A 24,368-nucleotide genomic window follows, 5' to 3' on the forward strand; every position below is an offset into this window, starting at 1 on the left:
TACCTTATTTCTTTAGCCTTCTTTTTCATCCTTTCCCAATGTGATTACATGTACAGGGTTTTTAGTTCTTCAAACTTTTGCATGCTTTCTCCAGCTGGAGCCTTGTATTCAGCCCTGTCTGGAAAACCATACAACAGTTTTCAAACCCAGGGTTAAATCCCACTCTCCCTAAAACAAGTGTGAAAATTTCCACACTGTAAGAACCAGGCCATGGGACATGATAGGCTGATAAAAATCTGAAAGGAGAGGCTTTTAAAATTATCCAGCACAGCTTAAGGAGAAACCATCCTAAGAAACCATCACTGCACATCATTGAAGTGGAAAGAAGCAATGGCAACTACCACTACACTCTGCAAGGAGTAATTCCAGCTCCCTTCTCATCCACTGACATCAGTACAGAGCAAACACTTGGGAAGTTTTACATCACTTTTTTATCCACTTCTTCCTCCAAAATCACACACATCTACTCTCACTACTGTACCTGCTATGAGGAATCAAAGCCTTGTTTGCACTTCACATCAGAACAGAGACTGGGAGCATAAACAACTTGGTCAAGAGCACATAAGAGATCTGAGGCAGAGCAAGAAATAAAATGTGAGTGTCCCAAACTGCTGCCAAACAGTCACTGACTCATGCTTTGCATCTCCAAGGGATGCATAAGGGGCAGTGAGTCTTGTCCAAGAACAGACAGGACAGGAGATAGCACTATCACACGCATCTCTGCTGTTTGGCAGCACGAGAGAAGCAGTGAAGGAGCGGGGCTGCTGTCCTTCCCCCTCCTTAATCTGCTTCTTGCTTGCTTCAAAAACAATCCAGTGCATGGTTGTTTATTATTATTATCACTGTTATTTTCCAGAGTGCTGTAAAACTAGGGGATAGAGCACTCTGACAGACTCATAACAAACAGCAGATAAAACTAATTAGATTGTGTTCTTCCTTCAGTTTGCTGACTTGATTATTTTTTCTTTTTATTGTTTAATTATTTATTTTTTTACCCCAGAAGTTTACACACACATGTATTTCACTAGACACTGGCAAGGCATCCTTGGGATCATCTGTGACAGGAAAGGGCTATTGTGGCCACGCAGCCCGAGAGCTGGTGAAGGGCTGAGACAGAGGGTGCAGTGTAGTGCAGGGCTCAGCACTGCATCTTCTACCCATGTCATGTAAACCACCGGCGGGAGGAAGGAGAGCACAGCTATTCACAGCCACTAAGAGAGTCAGTGAGACAAAAGGCATCAGTAAAAAAAGTTAATGTGCCTGGCAGGAGCCCAAAACTGCCGCTGCAGGGGGGCAAGGCGAGTGCCTCCAAGACACCAGCTCTTCTGGCCATTATGGAAATATTTGGCTTCAGTCTCAACCCGACAGCCTTGCTGACTCTTGAGGAACGACAAAACGGTGAGGAGCAGGGCAACGTCCCTCTCCTCCCTCCCTTTTGCTATCGGGTGTTTCCAAATTCTTTGGGATTAGCTAGCGACAGCAAGGAAAGGCACTGCCCTCACTGCTCAGCACTTAGCAGGCTGAAGTGAGGTGACGTTGCCTCAGCGCAGGGGACAACAGCTTCATTCACTGGGGGAATACCAAACTAGAATTACAAGTGTGCAAGAATAAACAAGGCTGGAGTTAATCTAAAGTTGTTTTACACTCTGTTTTATTAAAGTCAATGCACTTCCGTTCCTCCGTGCAGAGCCTAGTTCTGCTTAATTACCATGACTCAGGGAGAATTTTAATAGCGTGGAGCGCGCGGCACACATGGAGGCATTCTCCTGACCTCTAGAGGTCTGTCAAAAGAAGAGGACCGTCTGCTCCCTGTAGAAGTTCTTGGAAGAAATGAGGCAGCCCAGAAAACTGCTCCTCCTGAAGGTTTCCAGGTGCCATTCCCAAGTGGTTGGTCACCTAACCCTCCCACTGCCCTTCCTCAGCAGCAGGCTGAGCACCCTTGGGCCAGGGGGTTTGCCTGGCCACTGCCTTCTGCAACACCCTCACTACTTGGTGACAAGGTGTTTGGCACAGACATGCAATAGTGTCACAGAGCCATGTTTTGGCCATGTTTTTCATATTGCACAGCAGCATTTATGCAGGTGTGGTCAATGTGCAGGGACACTTCGCTCCCAGCTCAGCTGCTGAATTTGGATCCCAGACACTGAAAGCACCCCAAGGGCCTTTGCCATCTCTTTATCTCTGGCACAGCACCTAGCACAGTGGTACTGCTTATACACATTTGGCTCCAAACACACGTGGAAGGTACATCTCTGCTTTTATTACATCAGGGCAACTCTAGCACACTTCATTGACCACAGCAGAATTTTCCCACTGAACTGAATCTTCCCCATCTTAAAACACTCAGAAAGAAATAACAAGAAAGTTATGGCAAAATTATTGTTGTTTCATTAATAAAAATATTGAATCAAGAAGACTTTTTTTGCTTTGCAACAGCGTGTATCATTGGCAAGCCTTGGTGTGCACCTTTCACCTGCTGTTGTGGCAGAGCACTGGTACAAAATGCAGCATGGGTGTATACAGGCACATTTACAGACACATATATGTACAACAGTATTTTTTGCCCTGTGTCCTGGGGAAGTCCTGAAGACCCCACAGCATGGCCTGTATATGCTGCTGTCAGGACCTAGCACGGTGTCAGGCTTTTGTCATGACTACAAATGTTGGATTTTTAAGTTAACTAAGCACATATAATTTTTTATTAAAAGCTTTGAAGAAGCATTATACAAACTATTATAATGGGAACACTTATTTTACCTCTTTTTTATCACTTCCTGTGAGCCAACCTTTTATGAATATTCAGTAAGGTGTGCAACAAACTGCACACTAAAGCAGGCAGGACATCTGTACAGAGGCACACACATACCTAATGAATTACTCTGGGCTAAGAAGCTCAGCTCAGCTTCTAAGGACCCAAACTGCTTGTTTTTTGAACAGCATCATAGAAAGATAGAGACACAGGGAACTCATATACTAGTGAAGATTTTAAAATGTGGATATTAAAAACCCAGCAGGACAGGAAGAAGCTTTTTTTCTAAAAACCAAGTTCCTGCTCAAAAAGATCGCTAGGTAGTCTGAGGAAAGTTCAGAAACACATCAGATAAAACCTTGTTCTGCACTAAGAATTCTCTCAACAAACAGCATAGAAATGGGAAGATGACATGGTGCTTTTAATCATGCATCAATATTAATAATAATCATCACTGGTAATCACTGGAGTACTTCCAGGCTGTAATGCTACAACACACTATACATTCATCCTTCTCCTTGAGCCTTACAAAACAGTGACAGAGTTGTGAGCCTCTTGCATCATCCAATTAGTTCTATTTGGATTTCCCATTTGCAGCTGCAGAGTCTAAGACACATAAGAAGTTCAGGCAACATGAAGTGTGAGATGCAGTGATATGGCCTCATGCTTTAGCAACACTGGAGGTATGTGTGGGTTCTCAGTCTGTGCCAGTTCTCAGGATCTGGGATTCGTGTTTGAAGACAATTTTAGGAGAAATCTAATTTTTCTCCACTTGGGGATTAAAGAAACTGTTCTGACTGATGCTTGGGCTCAATTTACTCTTGGACATTGCCACCATCACTAATCTACTGGAGCATTTAGCCCAGGTTTCCAGAGGTTGCCTATGTATTGTCACTGCTGCTTTCCTTACTATGGCGCATTGGATTTCCCACGCTGTTGCTGAGATATAACCAGCTCAGAAACATGCACAGCCTGACCCAACCTTTTGAACACACTGTAAAAATTCTGACTGGACAGAAATCAGATACATACTCTACAGCTCAAGAGAAATGAATGGCACCAGAGAGCTCTGGCGAAAGGCATCAGTAACAGTCACTTCTCCAGGCAAGGCTGCCTAAGGGAGGGAAAAGAAGAATCATCTCAGGTTCCTTGGTCTCAAACTACCATTCCTTATGTCAATCTGTATGAAACCACATACTAGAGGCATCTGTGAAACTCGAGGTCATATTTAGGAATGGATGAACTCACATAGTACTGGCTGGGCTAGTGGCATCTCACTCTGCCTGGTGTACCCATAAGGAGTCATTCTCAAAAGATGTATGTACACAATTTACACAAACATACATTTTTCCATTCAGAACTGGAGCAGCACATCTGGGAAGGATGCTGAAGCTGGCAAACAGGCAAACATGAGCAGTGTCCCATTTGCTTGCTGCCCTGCAAGCCTTGTTCACACAGGACTGCTCTCAAACCCGTTGTACAGCCCAAGAGCTGTTGAACCCAGAGGAAGAGTCGTACTGTTGGGCACTGGCTGGCTGGAAATGTAGAGCCTCCTTAGAGCCCTGGAGCTGCATGTCTGTTCTGTGGTCACTCCCTCATCTTCTGTCTTGCCTTCCACCCATGAGAGGCACTCCTGGATCTCTTGGTCTAGCTCTGAGAAGTCCTCTTCGCCATCAACACTACTGTCAGTGTTATAATCGATCTCTTCCGCACAAGGAGGTTCATCATCAGACTCCAGGCTGCTGTTGCTGCACCTTCTGCAGAAAAATCACAAGAGAGACTGGACGTCACCAAAGGAGGGGGTGTTCTCAGGGGTAAGAGAGCAAGCAATAGGGAAATGTGTTTCCTGGGTGCAATCTTGGCACTAAGCAAACTCCTGTATGTCTTGGTGGATGTTTCATGATCTGTAAAACGAAGACTGATACTTACCAACCTCGCAGGAGTAAATCATTATTATTCTTATCACTTACTGCTAGTGCTTATAGAGAAACAGAGTGCTTTACATACAGACAACACCATTCTTGCCTTAAGGCACTTATAATGTTACAGAAGCTGAAATATAGCAGAGAAGAAGGTATTCACTTTCCAGAAGATTGCTGGTTTAATCATCATGCACCTCACTGTAGTTCCATATTTAGTGTAAGACCTAATTAATCCAGGTGGTTGAAGGGGTTTGGCATCTTTTCCTCCTGTTCTGTGCAAGCTCAAAGCACTGCTAACAAGAGGAAGCATGAACAAAAACCAGAGGCTCTTGGATCTTCAAGCACACAGGTTCCAAGGCAGGCAGAAGCACCAGGAGTAGTTGTATTTGGTGAAGAGTACTCAAAGGGTATGACATCATGACTTCCTGAGAACGGATCAAATTCAGATGCAAGCCTGAATGGCTGAGGAAAGACTCTAAGTGGATGTCATAGCCATATTGTCTGGCTCACAGCAAGGTAGGTTACCTCACCTTGGCCTCCTGCCATTTGCTCCCAGGAATGGCCATGGGCTTGCTTTACATGCCCACATTCAATGCACACTGTATTAGGCCAAGCTTAATGCAATATTTATGTCAGAACTGAAACCACAAGACTAGATGGCTCTGGGGGACCGAGTCCTTCTCCTACCTAGCTCCCTACATCCCATTTGGCCCTTAGCCCAGGAGGGCAACTGGGTAATTTTTTGAGACCAGAAAGAAGCCGGGGATTTCAGTGCTGCGTGGGTCAGAGTCTGGATGAATCAGGGGGACGGATAGTGTGTTTTGCACCTCCAGGCCAATGTTTTCAATCAGACTCAAAGCGGGGGAATGTACTGCTTTGGGGGATCAGGAAAGGAATAATAACATTCCACCTCTGGGCCAGAGTTTCTAATTTGTCCTGAGCTGGGAAGAATAAATGGCTTGGCAGATGGAGCATACACAGCTTTAATGTGTGGTCTGCTCATTTACATGTCAGTAACTGGAATAATCTTCCAGTTCTCAGCTGTTTCACAGCAGTTGTCAGTATCTGAGGTTTCAGAACATACCAAAGGTGTAAAGTATTGCTTTTGGATGTATTGATCCCTCCACTTTTCTGCACTCCAAAAATGTGTAAGATTTTCCTAGCTCTCAGACTCCAGATCTTAACTGTATACAGGCTACTCTGCAAGCAGAAACAAGCAGTGTCAACCCACTTCTCCTCTTGCTGATCTCTGGCTTAGTTTACTTCAAAGGCTGGGTATAAAGGATTTTCTGAAAGCTTAATAGAGCTGTACAGCTTAAAAATAAATAAAAGAATAATTATGCACTTTTGCATTTTCTGGCTGTACTTCAGTCTGCTCAGAAATCTGGGTCAGGAGAAACTCATACTGAAAATGAGGATGTGACATGAAACAAAACAAACAAACCAGGACAACTCTCCCAGCAGAAGCAGCAACAGCAGTGGTCCCAATTGAGTCTGACCAGTGGGTTTGATTTCTTCTTTTATTTTTCATCTGCAGGCATGGCATGAATTACCTTGATACTGAGTACCTATGATAATGTTCAAAGCTGACTAAACTCAGGGGAACCAGAGTTTTCATTTATAAGCTCTGCTCTTGCAACTTTGCAATCAAAAAGATCCAAAGCATACCTACTTTCAATATTGTGCTTGTACATTTTGAAGGAGCTGCTAATGCAATTGGGACAGAACATAGATGTTACCCATCTCACTGATATTTTACAGATGGAACAGTTTGCAGCCTAGGAACTGAAGGTCAACCATTTTCATTAACAGGATAACAATGAAAAAAACATCTCTAATATTATTAAATCTGGGAAGCCAAGTAACAGGATCTTCTGAATTTTTCAATAACTTAAATGATTTTAGGACTACATTTCTGAGGAAAAGGGGGAAATTACTCCTACCACAAAACCACTTTGCTATGGAAGAGATATCTGGAAGACAACAAATGACAATGAAAGATCAAAAACATACAAAACTTCCATTTCTTTACATTGAAGACTGAAAGGAGAGTCTTTAGGCAGGAAATATTTATGCATAAAGCCTTTGTAATGGACTTCAAAAGCTCTTCCTTGTTGCCTGCATACACAGTACACAAACACCAAGACCATTACAATTCAGTAGTGGGGAGACACTGCAGGGAGAGGTTCCCCACAAATGAGGATGTGCTTAGACCCTATTTAGAGGTCAGAAGAGTTCCCTCTTAATTTGTTTCGACCTTTGCTCCTTTGCTGTGACAGTGAACAAGCAAGCCAGTTAGCACTGACCATAGCCATGGTCTCTCCAGTCTGGACTGATACCCACTGAATAAGTGCCACCACCACAAGTCTCATAGTGAGCTCCCAAATAGCAAATAGATGATACCAATATCTTGCTGCAACCGCACTGATGACTTAAAAGTTGAAAGGCTCTTTATCACACTAACAAACTCTACAAACCAGTTACATCTCTGTACTAGATGGAATTTTCCATCCCAATAATTTGCTTTCTGCTGCAGGAAGATTTAAAACACGTTGCAAAGCAATACAAATAGACTAGTTCAAACCAGCAGGTTTGAAGTTCTTCTGAAAGCAGAGAGATGGCAGCACCTGGCATGTGGGGGAGCCAACCAGTTCCACTACCCATGTGCCAAAGTCATTGCATGCTGCTTCTCCACATCACAAAGACCAGCTCCTTCCAGAAAGAGTGAAAATGGTAATACATGGTAATAAACAGGAATGCCTACATCTAGACTATTGCCTTCTTTTCCAACCTAGTTTTGGGGTTTTTTTGTTTATTTGTTTTTAGTCTGATTTTTAAAAGCTGTAAAAGAATTCACTCCACCTCCATGCCTCCCTTCCCACCAAAAAAAAAAGATAAAAAAACCAACAACAAAAAAACCCCCAGGGGATATAAAACAGATTTACCAAAGAATAATGATGTTGTCTTACAGAAGGTAAACAAGGAGGAAAACCAATGATACTACATTAGAGAACTCCAAGACAAATATAGTCTATGGATACCACTGAATGTGAACACAGGACAGAAGAGAGGGGGGGATGTACAGCCAACAGTCCCCCAGCTATCACAATAAAACATTTGGTTGATCTTCAAAATTACGGCCTCATAGCCCTCATCTATTTTAGCCGATGGGAGCCACAACAGCAATTTGCAACTTCATGATGTGATAAATAGAATTTCTTTGTTTTGATTTTTAATTTGCATATTTATTCAGATATGACTTAATCTTAATTAGTTCTCCTTTTCTACATGGGTGTGTTTTTTCATTTGCTTGGTTTTGGAAAGCAAGTTTTGATGCCCTGTAAAATAATTCTGGTGTTTTTTCTGGTTAACATGAGGAGAAGAAGGGAGTCCAGTCCCCCCTTATGTGTCAGCATAACTGGAATTTTGTGGCATGACTGGAAAACACTTCTTTTAGGTGTCTATTGCAAACCGCTTATTCTGAGTCAGCCTACCTGTTAGGTCACAGCTGGACAGAAACCTTGCAAGTCAGCTGTCCTGCTGAGCTATACTTCAGAAAAGAGAGGCTGTAGCTGTGGTTGATAAACTATAGCTACATGCTGTACATGGGAATGAGTGGTGATCTCTCTTCCATACATAATTCTTCTTCTCTTGTACATATACTTCCAGGGCATGGAGAAAACTAGAGATTTCCCAAGTAATTTCTCCAGATTTTTCCATTGCATTTTGCTTGCACGGCAGGTCACTTACTCTCTGTGTATTCTGCTGGCTGGCTCAAAATAGAATATGTTTTATTTTTTTCTGCTGGAGAGAACAGGCACTGACAACTGTCCCTCTTAGGGAATCTGTGACTATTGTTCAGGATTTATGCTTGACCTTCACTTGACAGGCCTCACAGTTGCAGTGCATTAAAGAGGGAAGTGTAGCTTTTACTTTTTTTTCTCATATTGCTCCTCTCACTCTTTTGAAAATTGGTGCAGCCTGGCCAGAGCAAAACTGAAAGGGTGGGGGGAGGTGTTAAATGCTTCACACAAAAAGGAGGAAAAAGCTGAGTCTGGGGACCACTGCTGGTCATGGACATACCAATGATCCTCTCTGAAGAAAGTATCAACAAACAAGCAAACGTGTTCTCAGCTTATCTCTGTGGTGAAAAGCAACATTCAAGTAGCTGCATAATCACCTTGACTGTAACCCTACTTTCTCCTCGCCTTATAACTTCTCTTCATCATAATATGTCCTAATCATTTGGAAGCTGTTGAAATCAGGGATGCGGCTGTGTATAACAAGCCAAGCACATCTTTAATACAGTTCATAGACTAAATAAGGCAGGAAATAGCTTTACTGAAATTTTTCAAGAGCTCAGACATTTAAAACACAAAAAAGATTCATATCTAACCTAAATTGGTCTAGTTCTCAGCAATTAAGAGCATTCACCTGAAAGAGGGGTGCACCTTTTCCCTATGCAGGAACTGGAGACCCCAGAAAGTTCCCTGAACACAGTTATGACTTGTGCAGAAGGGGAATTGCTCATTCTTTTCCAAAGAAGTTTTACCTATTGCATGAACAGCTATATATGTGCTGGTAAGTAAAGTGTCCTGCATCTTTTAAAAATACGCTGCCTTCTCTGCAGTGAACTGGGATTGCCTTGCCCTTTTCTTTTTGGACATTAAAATTCCACCTACGTCACCAAACCTACAAGGGTGTGTGGTCTTTCAGTTTTGCTTTTGAGGAAACCATATGTTTTATTAAAAGCAGGAATACTGCTTCTGAAGGCTTGTGATGAATCTAAAATGAACCTTAAGCAGACACATTTCCAGTAATCCCAGAGTACAATTCTGCCTTTAATTGCTTCATAAAGTAGTATTTTAGGACACAGATGAAACAACTATGATGCTTTCAGGTAATTACACCTGTAAGAAGTACACTACAGCAACAAGATGCCAATGAAGAAGGGCTTTAGTTTGCCCTTTGTGTCTGGATTACGTTGCTACAAGGTGTGCTGAACACCTTGTAATGACTTTGTAATTTCATCTCTGCAATTCAGAAGCTTCCCAGACAGCAGCCTGGCACCCGTCCTGCCTGAGAAATGCCAGACAAGGCTCTATTTAGTCCCTGACCTCACCAAGGAAGGGGATCAGTTATGTACTGATGCAAGATGACTCCAGTTTAAAAAGCTATTACATTCACCTTCTTTGCTTCTACACAGTAAACACTAATGATATGAACTTCCCAGATTCCCATGGGATTTCCCTTCCAAAAGACTCTTTGCCAAGGGCTTCTGCATCTTACATCTCCTGAGAAATTGCATGCTAAGCCCAAGGCAATGCCAGGTGCCCTGGCTTTCAGCCCACCATGGCCCATCCTTTCACCAACAATATGAACATAATTAAACACAGCCTTGAATTCTGTTTGCTGTGGCTGAGAGATGTTTGGTCTTCTTTGGACTGTAGGTTGGGTTTTTCTTCCTTTTTTCTTCCTGCTGCAAATAGCCAAGAGAAAGGTATAATTCATTGCTAAGGCTCTAACTAATTAGTTTTTCAGGAGTTCCCAGGCTAATTGTAGGCTGCAATATTTATAATTGATTTGGCCAGATTAGAAATGGGTGTCTGGCGCACCAGTTAGATAAGTAAGGAGTAAATGGAGTTTTATTTAGAGAGAAGGGAAGACAACTTGTAAATAAAAGGAGACTATGAAGAGGAAGAAACAGTCTGACTCCTGGCCAATACTGTCCCCTAATGTTCATTCAGGCTTGCAACAATTTAGCCCTGGACAGCCGTTTACTTGCATCCAGAATAAATTGTTAGTCCTCTCAGGAATGATGGTTTCGTCTCCTTAGTGCTAGAAGGTGGCTGATGCTGCTGCAAGAGCAGGGAAGGTGTTGGGTATACACCTCTCATTACACGTGGTTTGGAAATGGAAGAGCTTTGTATGAACATGAAGAACTGCATTTAATTGAATTATACCATGTCATTGGGACAGCTTTGATCTTTCTGTGACAGATGAGTTTGTATAGAGGACAAGAAGGCTTTTTTCTCCCATCTGAAGGGTACTTGACATTACCTGACATTCCTGAATTCCCAATATCTCAGTTCAAATCCAAGCGTGTTTCTCATGCTAATGAATAAAGTTCACATGAGCTGATCTCTAGACTTGCAGGATGGAAAAGCTGTTGAGAAGCCAGGGGCTGTGGACTCACTCTTATGAATGATCATTAATTTCTTCCTAATGGAGAACCAATCTATAAATCAGTGCAGGGCAAACATTGCATCTTTAGCATTCTTGTAGCTGTAGGCTTGTAAGGATTAATAAAACCCACTGACTTGAACATATACAAGTTCAGTCATGAAATGAAGCTATGGTAATTGCTGCAGACCCTAAACACTTCCTCTCTCATCCTTCAACAATGCTTAGGTTTTGTCTCTTTCTTTCTTTAGACACATTTACATTTCAGCACAGGAAAGCACCATCCTGTGCGTACTTTAGGAAAGGTTTGTGAACTGACATATTCACTTTAGTTTGTGATGACACTCTCTTTCAGGTAGTGCAATACCTGGTTTGGACAAAACACTAAGGATCCTGTAAATCTGCTGCTTGCAAGGGTAGATATGAACAGAGCAGCTGTTCCCCATCACCACTAACAAGCTAAACCAGGGTACTGAGTAAAATTTCCACTTACTATGGGGAGAAATTGGTTATACATGAACCTAAGTGTGGGTATAAGCATGGAAAACTCTGGCTTTATTCCCCCTGACATACTATGTAACCTATTAAATTTCAGTCACACCAAACAAGTTCAGATGCTCTGCACAAGCTGGGGGAACAACTCATTCACCTAAAACTGGCATCCAGCCCCAGCTTCAGTGTTAATTCCTTGGAAATATGGGATAACCCTGTAGAAGACTTGAGACCGGACTGCTTATATCTGTACAGCACTGTATTCTTGAGATTTGGTCCAAAATCCTCGACACCAGAGCTCAAGCCCTGGGACACAAATTTTAAGCAAGTTGAAGATCTTCAAGAGAAGTGTATGTGATATACTCGTGTGATATATTCAGGCACTGCTGGGAAACTAAGCCTGGTTTAGAATGTCTTGTGAAAGCATAGGCCAAATCTTGATTTTTAGATTCATATTGCACTACAGCTTGGTGTTTACTTAAGGGAACAATATCACATAGCATCAGCTCTGGATCAGCAGGCAGGCAGCCTAACCTGTGTTTGCTGTTGAAATCAATTAGAGGTTATTTAATGAGTACCTGTGAGACACTTCATTGGTATATTTGCTACCTTTGGCTGAGTGCTGCCATTTCATGTTGAACAGAAATTTATGGCCAATGTCACTGAAGTAACCAACAGTAGATGGTTTAAAATCAGGTCCATTGTGATCCTATTATATTAATTAAAAATGAGATATAAACACAGGAAATAAAAGACAGGCAACCTAAAATGCATGGAATAATATCCATCTACCAGACAGCACTATCAGTGGATTGAATTTAGTCTAAGAATCAGAGGAAATACTTGGAAAACAGGTAACATTTTGGCTTTCTACAGCTTAAGCTTCATATGGAAATATGAGCAGTCAAGTCGCCTTGTATGGGAAAGTATTTACTGAGACTACCAGAACTCATTAGGATACTGAATGATGAAAGACTTGCTGAAAATATGATTTTGAAAGCATTTGGGAGTTTTTCTCACAATGTCTATACCTCAAGCAATTTCTTCTCAAAACGATAATCATGTTATTGATGATACTTAGCAATCCACCCAAAGTAATACAGGAAGATTATTGGAATCCCTGTAATTGCTTTTAGATACTTCCAGTGTTTGAGATAGCGGCACTGTATGGGGAAAAGAAATATGGAAAGATTTTGGCTTAGATTACTAAAAAATTGTACTCCTGAGGATAAAGAATGTAAAGGCAGGCAGGTTCTCCTGGGTTCTTATTTCCCTTGGTGCTCTTTCATATAATTCCACTGACTCTATCCAAGTTTTATAATTGGTTCTATATTATTAATTTCAAAAGTCCAAGTTTCATATATATATCTATATCTCCCTTAGTTCTCTCTGAACATCTTAAAGGATCTTGGTTTTAGAAAGCAAAATGTTTTAAGATGGCCAGGACGTGTCCAGACTGTTCTGTAATTACACATCTGTTTTATGTACAGGGTATTTTTTGGGTCAGATAATTATGTATGCAAATATTTGTTTGCACAGCAGATCACAAATATATATCTAATTACTTGACTGAACTGATAAGTGCTGTAAATGGCTAAATTCCAACCACTATAGCCCTTGGAGGAAAAAGAAACCCCTTGGTTGCTACTAGCTTTTCTTCATGAAAACCTTTATTTAGCTGATATCCACTCTCATGTTTCAGAGAATCTATGACAGACACGTATAAGTGTGTATCTCTAGCTAAATATGTAAATATGTCTAAACAAGAACATGAAGTCCATCACCATCACATATCTATCTTTCTTTAAAGGCACACAAATAACAGATACACATATACATACATATGCACTCTGGCACCCACGCACTGACATACATGCACAGTTACATGCTTTTCTCTGTATCCAGTGCACAATTTTCATTACAAGACAGAGGGATCTCTCAGGACATCTGCAGCTACCTGAGACATGATAATAGGTGATCACTGAACCTTGATGGTATTGCATTGAAGTGGAAGTAACATCAGGGAAAGAGCTGGCTGTGGCCAGAGGAAACTAGATCTTTGACTGCAGTCCTCAGGTTAGTGTTGACAAAGCAGGAGGTCACCTGAAGGGGAAATTAGACCATCTGGGTAGAAATTGAGATATATTAGGATGGTCAAGAGGCAGGCAGAAACGATTATGTGCATTATCAACTGTTTTCAGCTATTCCGAGAGTTCAAAGCAAGACTGTGTGGACAAAAATTAAGATCTTGGGTTCTCATTAAGGAAATCCAGATATATTCCTATTCCACATGAACATATCTCATTCTTGTACCTCTTGAAGTAGGGAATGACCATTTCAGAAGCCTCTGTGCGCAGATCATTTTCTTTCACAATCACTTGCTTCAAACAGGTAAACAAAAGTGTTCAGCTCTGGTAAAGAGAGTGATTCTTGTTTTGAAGCACCCAGAGAGGGGACAGGGTATGGCACCACATGGGGGTTCAACAGCTGTTTTACCACTGAATTATGCTTTTAAGGAAAGCCTTCAGGAAAATCTCAGCTTAAAAGTCACAGAAAAGAGTTTCTGAACTACACCGAAAACAGTTAAGGCCAACATGATGGCACTGAAAGCCTAAGAGGTCCTATGTTTGTTTAGTCAATATAGTTTGGAGAGACAGACAGACAGAAACAGAGACTCAGTGTGTGTACCCAGAAAAATGAAAGGCAACAAAGGCAAGGTCAGATAAATCTATTTTGCCTTTAAAGCAAATTGAAGTGGAGTTTATAGCAGAAACATCTGATGAAGTGTGATCATAAATAACCAATAATAGATCCAGCTTAAAACTTCAGCTTCTGCCCTCATCCTAAATCTCTTCTCTGACATAATGAGATTGAGATAAAACAAATCTGAACATTCATGTTCAATATATTTCAAAACATTCTGATCAATCATGTTTTTAACACCATATGGAACCAAATCCAAAACCTTGCTTAACCTCACTCATTATACAGCTGATTTGCATATGCTTTGGACTCCATTAAGGACAACAAAAAATGTCAGCTACTGCATGTAAAAGTGGCAACTCTTGCTAATTCCCTGATCTTGCCAAAGCCCTGCCAGATGTTTCATGAAGAATAGAAAATATTTCATTATGTTCTCCCTGCCTCCTAAAATTTGTCTGTCAGGAACTGCAAGGATGAACAAGAAAAACAACAGGAATGGAGAGCTGACAAAAACATGAAGCATCACCTTCATCCTATTTCAGAGCTCAAACAGGGCTTTAAAGAGATTTTTTGTGCCAGAAGGACCTTCCAGCCAGGAACATATGACTCCCAGTAAACAGAGGAAATAGGAAAAACAAGGACCATTTGCTCTGATCTAAGAAGAGAGCATTGCCTTGCAAAAAGACCATAGTAAAGGACATATAAAAGTTGCCATTGCTGTTTGTTGTGCAATATATCTCCAAATTATTTTCTGAGTTCCTGTTGTAGGTATTCAATAAGGTTTTACCTATATAAGAGGGAGATACAGTTTTCAAACGAATCCATTTGTATCTTATAGCACCTATCAGCTCCCACTGGGGAAAAAATTTTTACATTGTTGTTAACATGAGTATTTTCTGAATATTTTATAAAAATCAATGTTCAAATGCCTGCCAAAATACTTTATGTGTTTTACCTGAAAGTTTCAATTACATTTTCTTTCTTTTTCTGTATGCAAATATATGTGTATATTTATATATTCTTATATAAATTCTTAAAAGAATACTAACACACCACACAGGAGCAAGCATATTCTGAGTGAAAGCTGAAGCAACATAAACAGAAGTATTCATTTAATTAAAGTAAGACATGTATTTGGATGGATGGGGTAAATTACAGCACAGCTTGTAGAGCAGTGAAACAATCACTTTGTAGAGAACCACCCTGAGCATTTAACATCACTCTCTGATTTACAACTAAAAATGATAAAAGGTCAGTTCCAGTGTGCAGAGGAAATGACGGAAAAGATATGTCAGGTTGTACATCAAGGGAAAATTGAATTATGAGGTAAAGCATTTGGGTTTGAAACATAGAGATTCTGCACTCAGTGGGCTTGTAATCACTGTGAGGAAACTGCTTTTCTCTCTTTGCTCCAGTTCCTTGATAACATGGACACAGAAGTCCCCATCCCTCTACCTGGCTGGGTGGCAGAGCCCAGGTGTGTCAAGCCTTCCATCACCTCTGTAGTCTGAATGATGTGCAGAGCTGTTTGATTGCCTGTTCTATGTAAGTGCCTTTCTCTCCACTGAAAACAGTGAGAAAGTAGGTGCTTAATAACATCGGTGGGTTTGGTCCAAAAGTACCTCTCAGGGAACCAAGACTTCTGTGGGGAAAATAGCAAGTTTCCAGATCCATTAGAAACAGAAATCAGTTTTCATGGTACTGCCAGACAGGAATGAAGAGTTTAGCTGGAGGAATGATGAGGATGTAGGACTCCTGCTGACATCAGGAGGACGGAGAGGTGCTCAGTAATGCCAAGGATTATCTGCCAGATATTTCAGTGAGAAATGTTCTAATTCTTGCAGTACTGAAAACAACTGAACTCATAAAAGTGACGGGGAGATTATTCGGATGGGAAAGAAACCACCAAAAGCTGCCAGATTTTCTGTACCCATTTTGGCTTCTGATTTTAAACTGTCCAGCTATCTTGGCTGGCAAACCCAGCACCAGGAAAGAAAGGCTGAGGACTTGTTCATGCTGGTTCAACTGGACCTGAAAACCTCATTAGTCATGAAATCTTGTATTTCCTGGCATGTGCCTTTTTTTTAATCTTTTCCTAGCTCCTCATTTTGTCTCTGCTTCAGGAAGCTGCTTATTGCACCAAAATTAAGTGACATCTGCTCTTCTCATGGTGGATTCTGTCTTCCAAGAACTGAAACACCAGGAAAAGACCAGCTAGTGAGTTGTTCTGGCTCATGAATTGCCCCTCAAGGCATGGAAAGAGCCCACAAAAATTATATTTGCCAGTGCAAACAGCACAAATCCAAGTGCTAGAATGTACAAACACATTTCACAAAGGGGATGCCTTGGGGAAGGTTATATTCATGAACAGATACAGGGTTCTTCATTGATGTGTACTGTGACAGAATCTCTTTCCTTGTTCCTTCTTCACCAAATCATGATGGTATCATTTTCTCTATAGACTTCTGTGCTGCATCAGCTATACTTAGGTACCCTCACAATAACACGTCAAGTGCCAGTAACACACAACCCCTTTACAAAACCCCTGTAAGCTGCTGAGGGATCCAGGTTCCCATAATGATGGAGATAATAGAATGGTGGAGCAGCTGCAGCCAAGTCAGACTGCTGCTGACTTTAGCCTGAATTTGCCAAGCTTACACTGGACTTTCTCCTTTTCTGCACAGCCAACCCGCAGATAAACTGTGTCAGATTTAATGGTGCATGATACAGGCAATTCAGTATCAAGGAGGGGGGAAAAAAGCATTTCTGAGGCAAGATGGGTTATCAGCTCAGCTCAAAAAGCAACCTATCAAGAAACACTGCCAAGGCGACTTCAGAAATCTATAATTTAGGTGTTACCTTAAGCCTAAAACTTTGTTTGAAAACTTCATACTTCTTACAAGCAGACTAGCAAAGTCCAGGAGGATCAGACCAGCTATCAGTCCAGATGACAAAGTAATACACTTAGTGTATATCAAATGCTGTGCACATGAACGGTACAGGAAAGATGGCAACATTATACAGTTTTATCCTGGAAGGAATCAAAGGTGTTACTACACAGCAGTTTTCCAAGGGCTGTTACACTCCATTGCTTACCCAGCAATCAGCTCACCTTGCCAGGCTTCCCAACAATATGAATCACTTTTAAATAACAATGCATTTACTTTACATACAAGCTTTGCAGCCTGAAACTGCATACTGCATACTGCTTTCTGAAAAGGGAGGCAGCCTGATGATTTATCAGGAACAGAGGTGCTGATGGGCCTGGAGCTGTACTGGCATGTCCCAGATGAACAGCTGAACTCCTGAACAGCATCATTCACCACTAATTTTGCAGCCATTTTGGAGGCAGACAATGACACTACTGTAAATCTTGTAATTTTTAGAACAGAAAGCAAAGTTAGTGAGGGGCCAGAGCAAAAATTTTAAGAAAAGAAAGAGAAATATGGCTTGTGTCAAAACTCCGCCTAGGTGCAAGGCCTTAGATCCCTAATTCTTAATACTTGGAGTATTTCTTGTTTAGCTAATGAATAAAGATTGCTGTTCCAGGACAGGCATTTTACAGAATCATATAATGATTTGGGTTGGAAGGGATCTTAAAGATAATCTCATTCTAAGCCTCCTGTCATGGTCAGGGACACCTTCTACTAGATCAGATTGCTCAAAGCCCCATCCAACCTGTCCTTGAACGCTTCCAGGGATGGGAATAATTATTCAGTGATAACTGCAACTGCAGTGAGTGAGAACCTGTGGAACTTTTCCCATCAGCCTTACACATTTACTCCATAGATGGGCACATGGCAAGGCATGGTGTAAACTGCAAGGGTTGTGCCTGCTTGTGTAGTTCTGGGAAAGCATGAGGCTTGGGAAGTGGCAAAGCGAAGACAGAGAGGTTGTATGTGCTGTTTCTGAGCATCCCTTAGGCACATGTTTTCAGCCCTGCTCCGAGCAACAGTCTCAGGGAAAGACAGCACAGGTCCTGCCAACTGCCTTTCTCTGAGACACATATTTAGTGCAACTGTTTCCTGTGAGTTTGGGAGTAAAAAAGCTGAGAATGAAATACACTTACACAATTAGGGTTGTATTAACCTAAGCTGCTAAGAGTGAATTCAATAAGGAAAATGTACAAATTATGTGTCCAAATATCTGTGATGATGTAGGAGGCCAGCCAAACACCACAAACCAATAGCTCTACCTTCAAAGGGATGCTTCCTTCCACTTCCTCATGCTGTTCTAGACATTCCCTATGCAAGAGAGGTCCATGAGGAGACAATCAAGAAAAAAGAAAATTTCCTGAGCTGTCTAGTCCCTTGTGGCTTTCAAAGTCTATCCCCTCAGAAACTTGGCATATCCTTGTCCCACGCTACTCCCTATAGCCAGGAAATGCCTAATAATTCACTTTTTACAAAGGGTCTCCTTTGAGATGGATTAACCTAACACTTCTTAAACTCAGACCTTTCAGTTTCCTCTGTTGGAGACTTTGGATTTAGATATCTTTGCTGTAATGGAAAATATCCACTGATAACAAGCAATTATTGTTACAAGATATATCCTTAGAGATAGAAACTGGCTGCTAGGAAAGACTGAAATGAAGCGGAGAGGAGAAAACGAAAAATACTATTCGCACTTACCCTGGCAGGGTTTTAATCACCTTCCCAGCATGTCATACCCAAGAGCCCTTAGACAACCTCCTGAACAAGACTCAATTGACACCTATCATGTAAAGCACTTGATTTTCTCACAATAACATTAAGCATTATTACTGGAAATGGATGATACTGTTCAAAGCTAATTTAGAATTTAATTTGGTGTTTGAAACCACTAAATATACATATAATTGCCTCTTCCCATGAACCAATATTTGGGCCCTGAAGGCAGCATCCATAGCAAGCTAAAAGACAGTTTGTGGACTTCTTTCTGTGAGACTTTACAAGTGTGCTTAGATTAAATGATTTATAAACCATAGACATAGTATAATGCCTGTGATAGCAAGAACTGGAATCTATGACTAGGGCTGTTTTAAAGTAATAACTGTAGTGGGGAGGAAGTGATGTAGCAGAAGAACAGAGGGTTAATTTGCTTATCTTACCTTTGCTGTGGACCTGCAAGTTCAAGTAACAGAAGAAATGAACGGAGCAAACCAACTGTGGCATATGTCAGAATGGCTTTGGTGGTGCATCATAAACCTTTGGAGGGTCCAGAGCACAGGTGGACTGTGCTGGACAAGCAGCATCAACAGTGGCCTGGAGGATGCCTACCACCCCTGAGAAAGAGCTTGTCTTCTTCAAGGGCAGTGTGGTAGCACAAGCTAAGCAGAGACTGATAGCCTCAAAATGAGCATCCCTGGCACAGAGCTGAGCAACTAACAAAAGGAGAAATTCTGCCAAGGCACATTTAGAGAATTAGTTATGAAGGTGAACAAAACTGAAGTTGGTATAGAATTTCAGTGGGAATACTGAAAACCTGTCTAGACCACAGCAAGGAAATGAAGTCTCTGTAAAGCTCAGGAGAGGCCTGAGGTGAGACAGGACAGACACAGTGAGTGTGGAAAGCTGTAAAGTATAGAAGTACATTCACTTCTCAGACGACCCAAACTCCAGCAGTCCTCAGGACTGCTGACCACACAAACCACAACAGCATTTGCCTCCATGCAAAGGCTCTCAATTTGATCAGCATCTGCCAGGTGTAGGAGAAAGTCTGAGAGCCTCGGCAGGAATAGGTGTCTGAGTAGATGATAACTTGTCCAAAGCCTGTTACAGGAGAACAGGATGTTCCAAACTGCTGCCAGAACACTCAGTGACAGGACTTTGAGTGCTCACTGAGGTCAGTAAAGCAGCTGAGGACAGCTGGGGCTCCCTACAGGGGCATGTAGGGCTATAACAGCTACATGGAATACAAGATAGGAAGCTCATATCCATACTGTGGCCTAACTCCAATTCTGAAATTCAAACATTTTATTTCCCCATTTCCTTATCCAATATTGCTTCAGCACTTAATTATCTACCTGCTAGTCTGGCCTTTTCTGCCATATTGGTGCCAGGCTATCAGTGATGTGTCTAACAGGGTGAAATGAGCTTTGAACTGGGTGATAAATGGTTGTTTTTGCTGCAGCTGCGAACATCTCGTAAATGTTTAAACAGTATAATCGCACACATCTCTAGTAGCTGCTTGGTTATGTTTATTTTGGATGAGGTGCTATGAAGTTTCTTAGATGTGTGTGTCAAATATTCATAGATGGCAAGCTACTGAAATATCTTTCTGTAGTATTTATTTATAGACTATATTTATCAACGGAATCAATCTTTATGTTCTTAGCTGCAGCATTACTTGTTGCCTTACCCATTTTTTCCAGACAGTGCCTGTCTATCTAACAATATCCCTCTTCCTGCAACATCTATTCACAGAGTGTCTGAGCAAGTATCTTCCCATGTGTACTCATAGCATCCATCTCTTTAATTTGAGCTATATATCCACTCCATCTAATGCTCGTCATCTATCTGAAGCACTTGCTTTATCTCTCAACGCCATCTCTTTATCTAGTCAATGATATCTGTCTCTCCATGGTGACTCTCTATCCCTTTCTCTCAGTCATGCACAGCACCAAAGTAATTACGGTTTTTGAACTACAATCAGTCTCCTTTTTTCTTCCCCACCCCCCCCCCCCCCCAATCAGGCTCACAAATCACCGATTAATTTATTTGTTTTGATGCAAAGACTAGATATGAGAAATGAACTCTGAAAGGGTACAAGTGCCTTTGGGTCAAAGACTCTTTCCCAGGCTTATTTGCTTCCCTGCTGTGCGTGAACAGTTCACTGCTGTGTGAGCTGCTGTTATCTGAGAAACTCATCTTCAAACAAAGATGCTGCAGTGACTATTGCCTCCCTGCTCTCTTCTCTTTTCCTTTACCCACTTCTTTTTTTCTCCTCTAATATTTCCTCTTTTCCCTTCACCAGCACTTCACATCCATTACTCTTAAGTTTGTCCCTTCCCTTCTTTTGCCCACTTGGCATTCTGAGGATGACAAGTGAAAGTTCCTCCCTATTAAAAATTCACTGCCAAATAAATATTAAAGCAGGGGGAGGAAATCCATTTGGCTCTCTGTGATTTGTTGTGATTTGCAACACAAGACCCAGCACAACAGGTTAAACAGGTTTCACAGCTATTTACCCACTTCACAGGGCTATGAAGGACTCAGTGACCCTCAGCTTTTAGAGACCCCATGATGGGGAGAGAGTTCCTCGGCACCATCAGCCTGAATAAGATGGAAAAGGACACACTCTCAGAGCAGGAGAGGAAAGATGTAAAAACTGAAACCTTTCCTTGCTTTTTTTTCTTCCTACTTTTTTCTCATCCATATGAATTGTGACAAGAACAGTACAAAAGATGGTCAGGTCACCTGGAAGTGATCAGAGAGGCTGTTAAAATATTAGGAGCATCTGAAAAAGAGGAGAGGGAAAAAAAAGGAAAGAAAAAGAATGAACGAAAGAAAGCAGAGCAAACTATGACAGGAAAGGAGGGAGGGAAAAGCTTCCATGTCTCTGGTTTTCGTTCCCTGTGCAAAGACCCCAGCAGTTCATAATTCTTCTTCAGGCAGGGCCAGTATGGTTCAATGGCAGAATAAAATGTGCAGTAATTAATGAACAGCTTCACAGTTTTATGGACTGATTAACTCTTTCCCTTGTTTGGAGCTGCTGGAAAAGACTGAGACAGATGCAAAGTCCAGCAACATCAATTAACTGGTATGGGTATGGAAGGAGGAAATATTTTCACTGAATTGAGCAAACTTGCTAATAGCTTATGGACTTCACATGGGAAACAGATTTCACCTGGAGAGTAAAGAATGTCTGAAGACCTTCAGAATTGTCCAAGAACATGGACAAGAGATCCTTAAATAGAAGCTGAAATAGTTTGGCCCCAGTGGGAGGTATTTCCTGAGGCAAAAGTAGAAATTCGAATTGTCTGCCAAGGGCTGGTGCTGTGTTAGACTGGACACCACTCCTCTTCATCGAGATGCCTAGTACACCTCAGGATATGTCCTGTCTGTCTTTGTAGAGGTTTGTAAGATTTCTTTAACAAATATTTGGAATAATAGTGGTATGCAGGTGTATGTTGTGTATTTCACAGAGAGCAGAAATATTCAAATTTTTTTTTCAATTCAAGGCAGTGCACAAGCAATAGGAAGAGAGATGAAGTAGCAGACCAAAAGGAGTATTTGATCCCCTGCTCTTTTTTAGACTCTTATGGCAGCCTTACCACCACTTTGTCATGTGTTTTGGGCAAACTGCTGAGCATATTTCCGCTCCTACTACAGTCTGCAGTGTCTGTGTAGGCCACCAGCTACAACTACTAGTCCATCCTTCAGTTTCTTCATGGTGAAGGATGGGAATAACTGTACTCACAGGAGTGGTATCAGCCACATGATGACTAACACTTAGGGAGGAAGGTGAGAGGAGACAAAGCAGCCTTTAGGATGAATAACCCTGTCATTCCCCTTTCCTATATTGGTCAAGATGCTTAATAGTGTTTTAAACATGCTACACATATGAAGGAGACAAGTGCTGAGTGAGTAAAGATTCCTTGCAAAAGCAAGCCATGAACACATCAATAGGTTGGCAAGAACACATCAAGAGGTCTGATGTTAGTGCTTGTCTCCTAAGGAAGGAAGCTAGTGCCGTGCCCAGACTCATGGCAAGGAGCAGAGGAAGAAGCAGCAGTGGAAGAGGGAAAATGGAGAGTGATGAGATCAGGGGTCAGCTGTTCAAGAGAGTTTACCCAAACGTCTCTCCTCATGTTCACCTAGATCATGGAGTGAAGACGCTGTATGTACTGATTGGAACAGGATGTGGAGACACTCCAAAGGTAGATCAGAAAGAACAATCCATCTTCTCTGACTTGTCTAATTTACTCATTGTGAGCAGATGGGTTATGAGGTCTGCCATCAGTGATGAATTATATTCATGGTAAGTCATTCCCAGCTAATGAGGATCCATTATCATTAGCTACTAAGGAAGAATAACGGCTTGCCAAGACAGAGGGGGGGGGGGGTTCACAGCTTCCAGGGAGAAAATTCTGGGCTGGTAGCCACCTGGCAATTGAATTTTCAGGAAACTGAAAACTTTCCAAGATGGATACCTTCTGCTTGCTTCAAGCCTTAGTTTTTAATTTTCTTGGGAGAGTTCAGGAGAAGGAATGTAAGAGGAGGTGGAGGAAGCAAAGGAAAATAGTAGTAACCATGTCTGATAAGACCGTGATTAAATCAAGGTCTCACTCTAATTACATTACATTTAAATAAACTTTGCCTAGTAAGTAATTGTAATTAAACTGCAATTAAACATGTATTTATATCACCATTTCCTCCCCTGCACAGCTGTCTGTTTCTACCTCCTGTTGTTGCTGTCTACCTGCCAAAACTCTAAATGATCACAAGGGACTTTACATTTCCTTGGACTTCCTGAAGGAGATGTTGTGGGGGGCAAAGTCTGAGACTCTCCCCATGCTCCCTCAGCAATCAGCTAAAAGGAGCTTCTGTTTCCAAGCTGTGTTGGAAGAGGTGCAGCTGATGCTGTGATAAACTAAACCTGAGGAAAAGGTTGTGAGGGGGAGAGATAAGAAGGAAAGTGGGTGCCTATTTTCCTCTCAGAGAAACTTGAAAATAGATATATTTCCCCCTTTTTGAAATTTCTTCACATTTGGGGTAGAAATAAAGCTATCCTCCTTGCCTTCTTTAGAGCACTTTTAATATGAGTATATTTTCTAAAGCCCCAAATCTCTGTTTACTGCAGCAAGTTTGTGCATTGTTATACATGACATGGAGGAAAAGACCTCATCGAGCAGTATCTGTAAGTGAGGGTTCACAGATGGGAATGCAACTCCTGAGCTCTCTTTTCAGCTTTTTAGGATTATTCACTAATTCTGTGTCTCAGTTTCCTTGATTTGCTGCTCTGAGCTACCTATACATAAGAACTCTACTGATGGTCTTTAAAGTTTACTGCAGTTCTGAACAACTGGGTTAGGAAAGACTGTTATGGAAAAATAGGAGGTTCTAGCTATTTAAAATGAAACCTAGTTCCTGTTAGAAATCTGAAGGTGGTAAGGAAGTGAAAAGAATGCAGGGAGAAACAAAACAAATAAAGAAATAAACAGCTGAAGGGAGAGTGATAAAAATGAGGAGGTGAATGCATATCAGAGCGCGAAGAATGCCCGTGGCTAACAAAAACAAACTGCTTTCTCTGCCCTACCTCCCTCCTCACTAGAGATGATGGAAAACATCTCCATTTGTACCTCTGCTCCCACAAAGCTCTAATTAAGGGATTGGAGA

General features: G+C 41.5%; 1 protein-coding gene across 1 annotated transcript in view; it reads right to left on the bottom strand.

The window, feature by feature from the left end:
- Window positions 1-2,256: 2,256 nt before the first annotated feature.
- The window catches only part of AGBL1 (AGBL carboxypeptidase 1), a 254,951-nt gene continuing 232,839 nt past the window's right edge, over window positions 2,257-24,368 (bottom strand). The window contains exon 23 of the mRNA XM_071568852.1: window positions 2,257-4,506. Coding sequence (XP_071424953.1) covers window positions 4,200-4,506 — 307 coding nt within the window. The 3' untranslated portion in view covers window positions 2,257-4,199. The remainder of the gene's footprint in view (window positions 4,507-24,368) is intronic.

Source organism: Pithys albifrons, chromosome 13 (genome assembly GCF_047495875.1).
Source record: "Pithys albifrons albifrons isolate INPA30051 chromosome 13, PitAlb_v1, whole genome shotgun sequence".
Taxonomy (NCBI): Eukaryota; Metazoa; Chordata; class Aves; order Passeriformes; family Thamnophilidae; genus Pithys; species Pithys albifrons.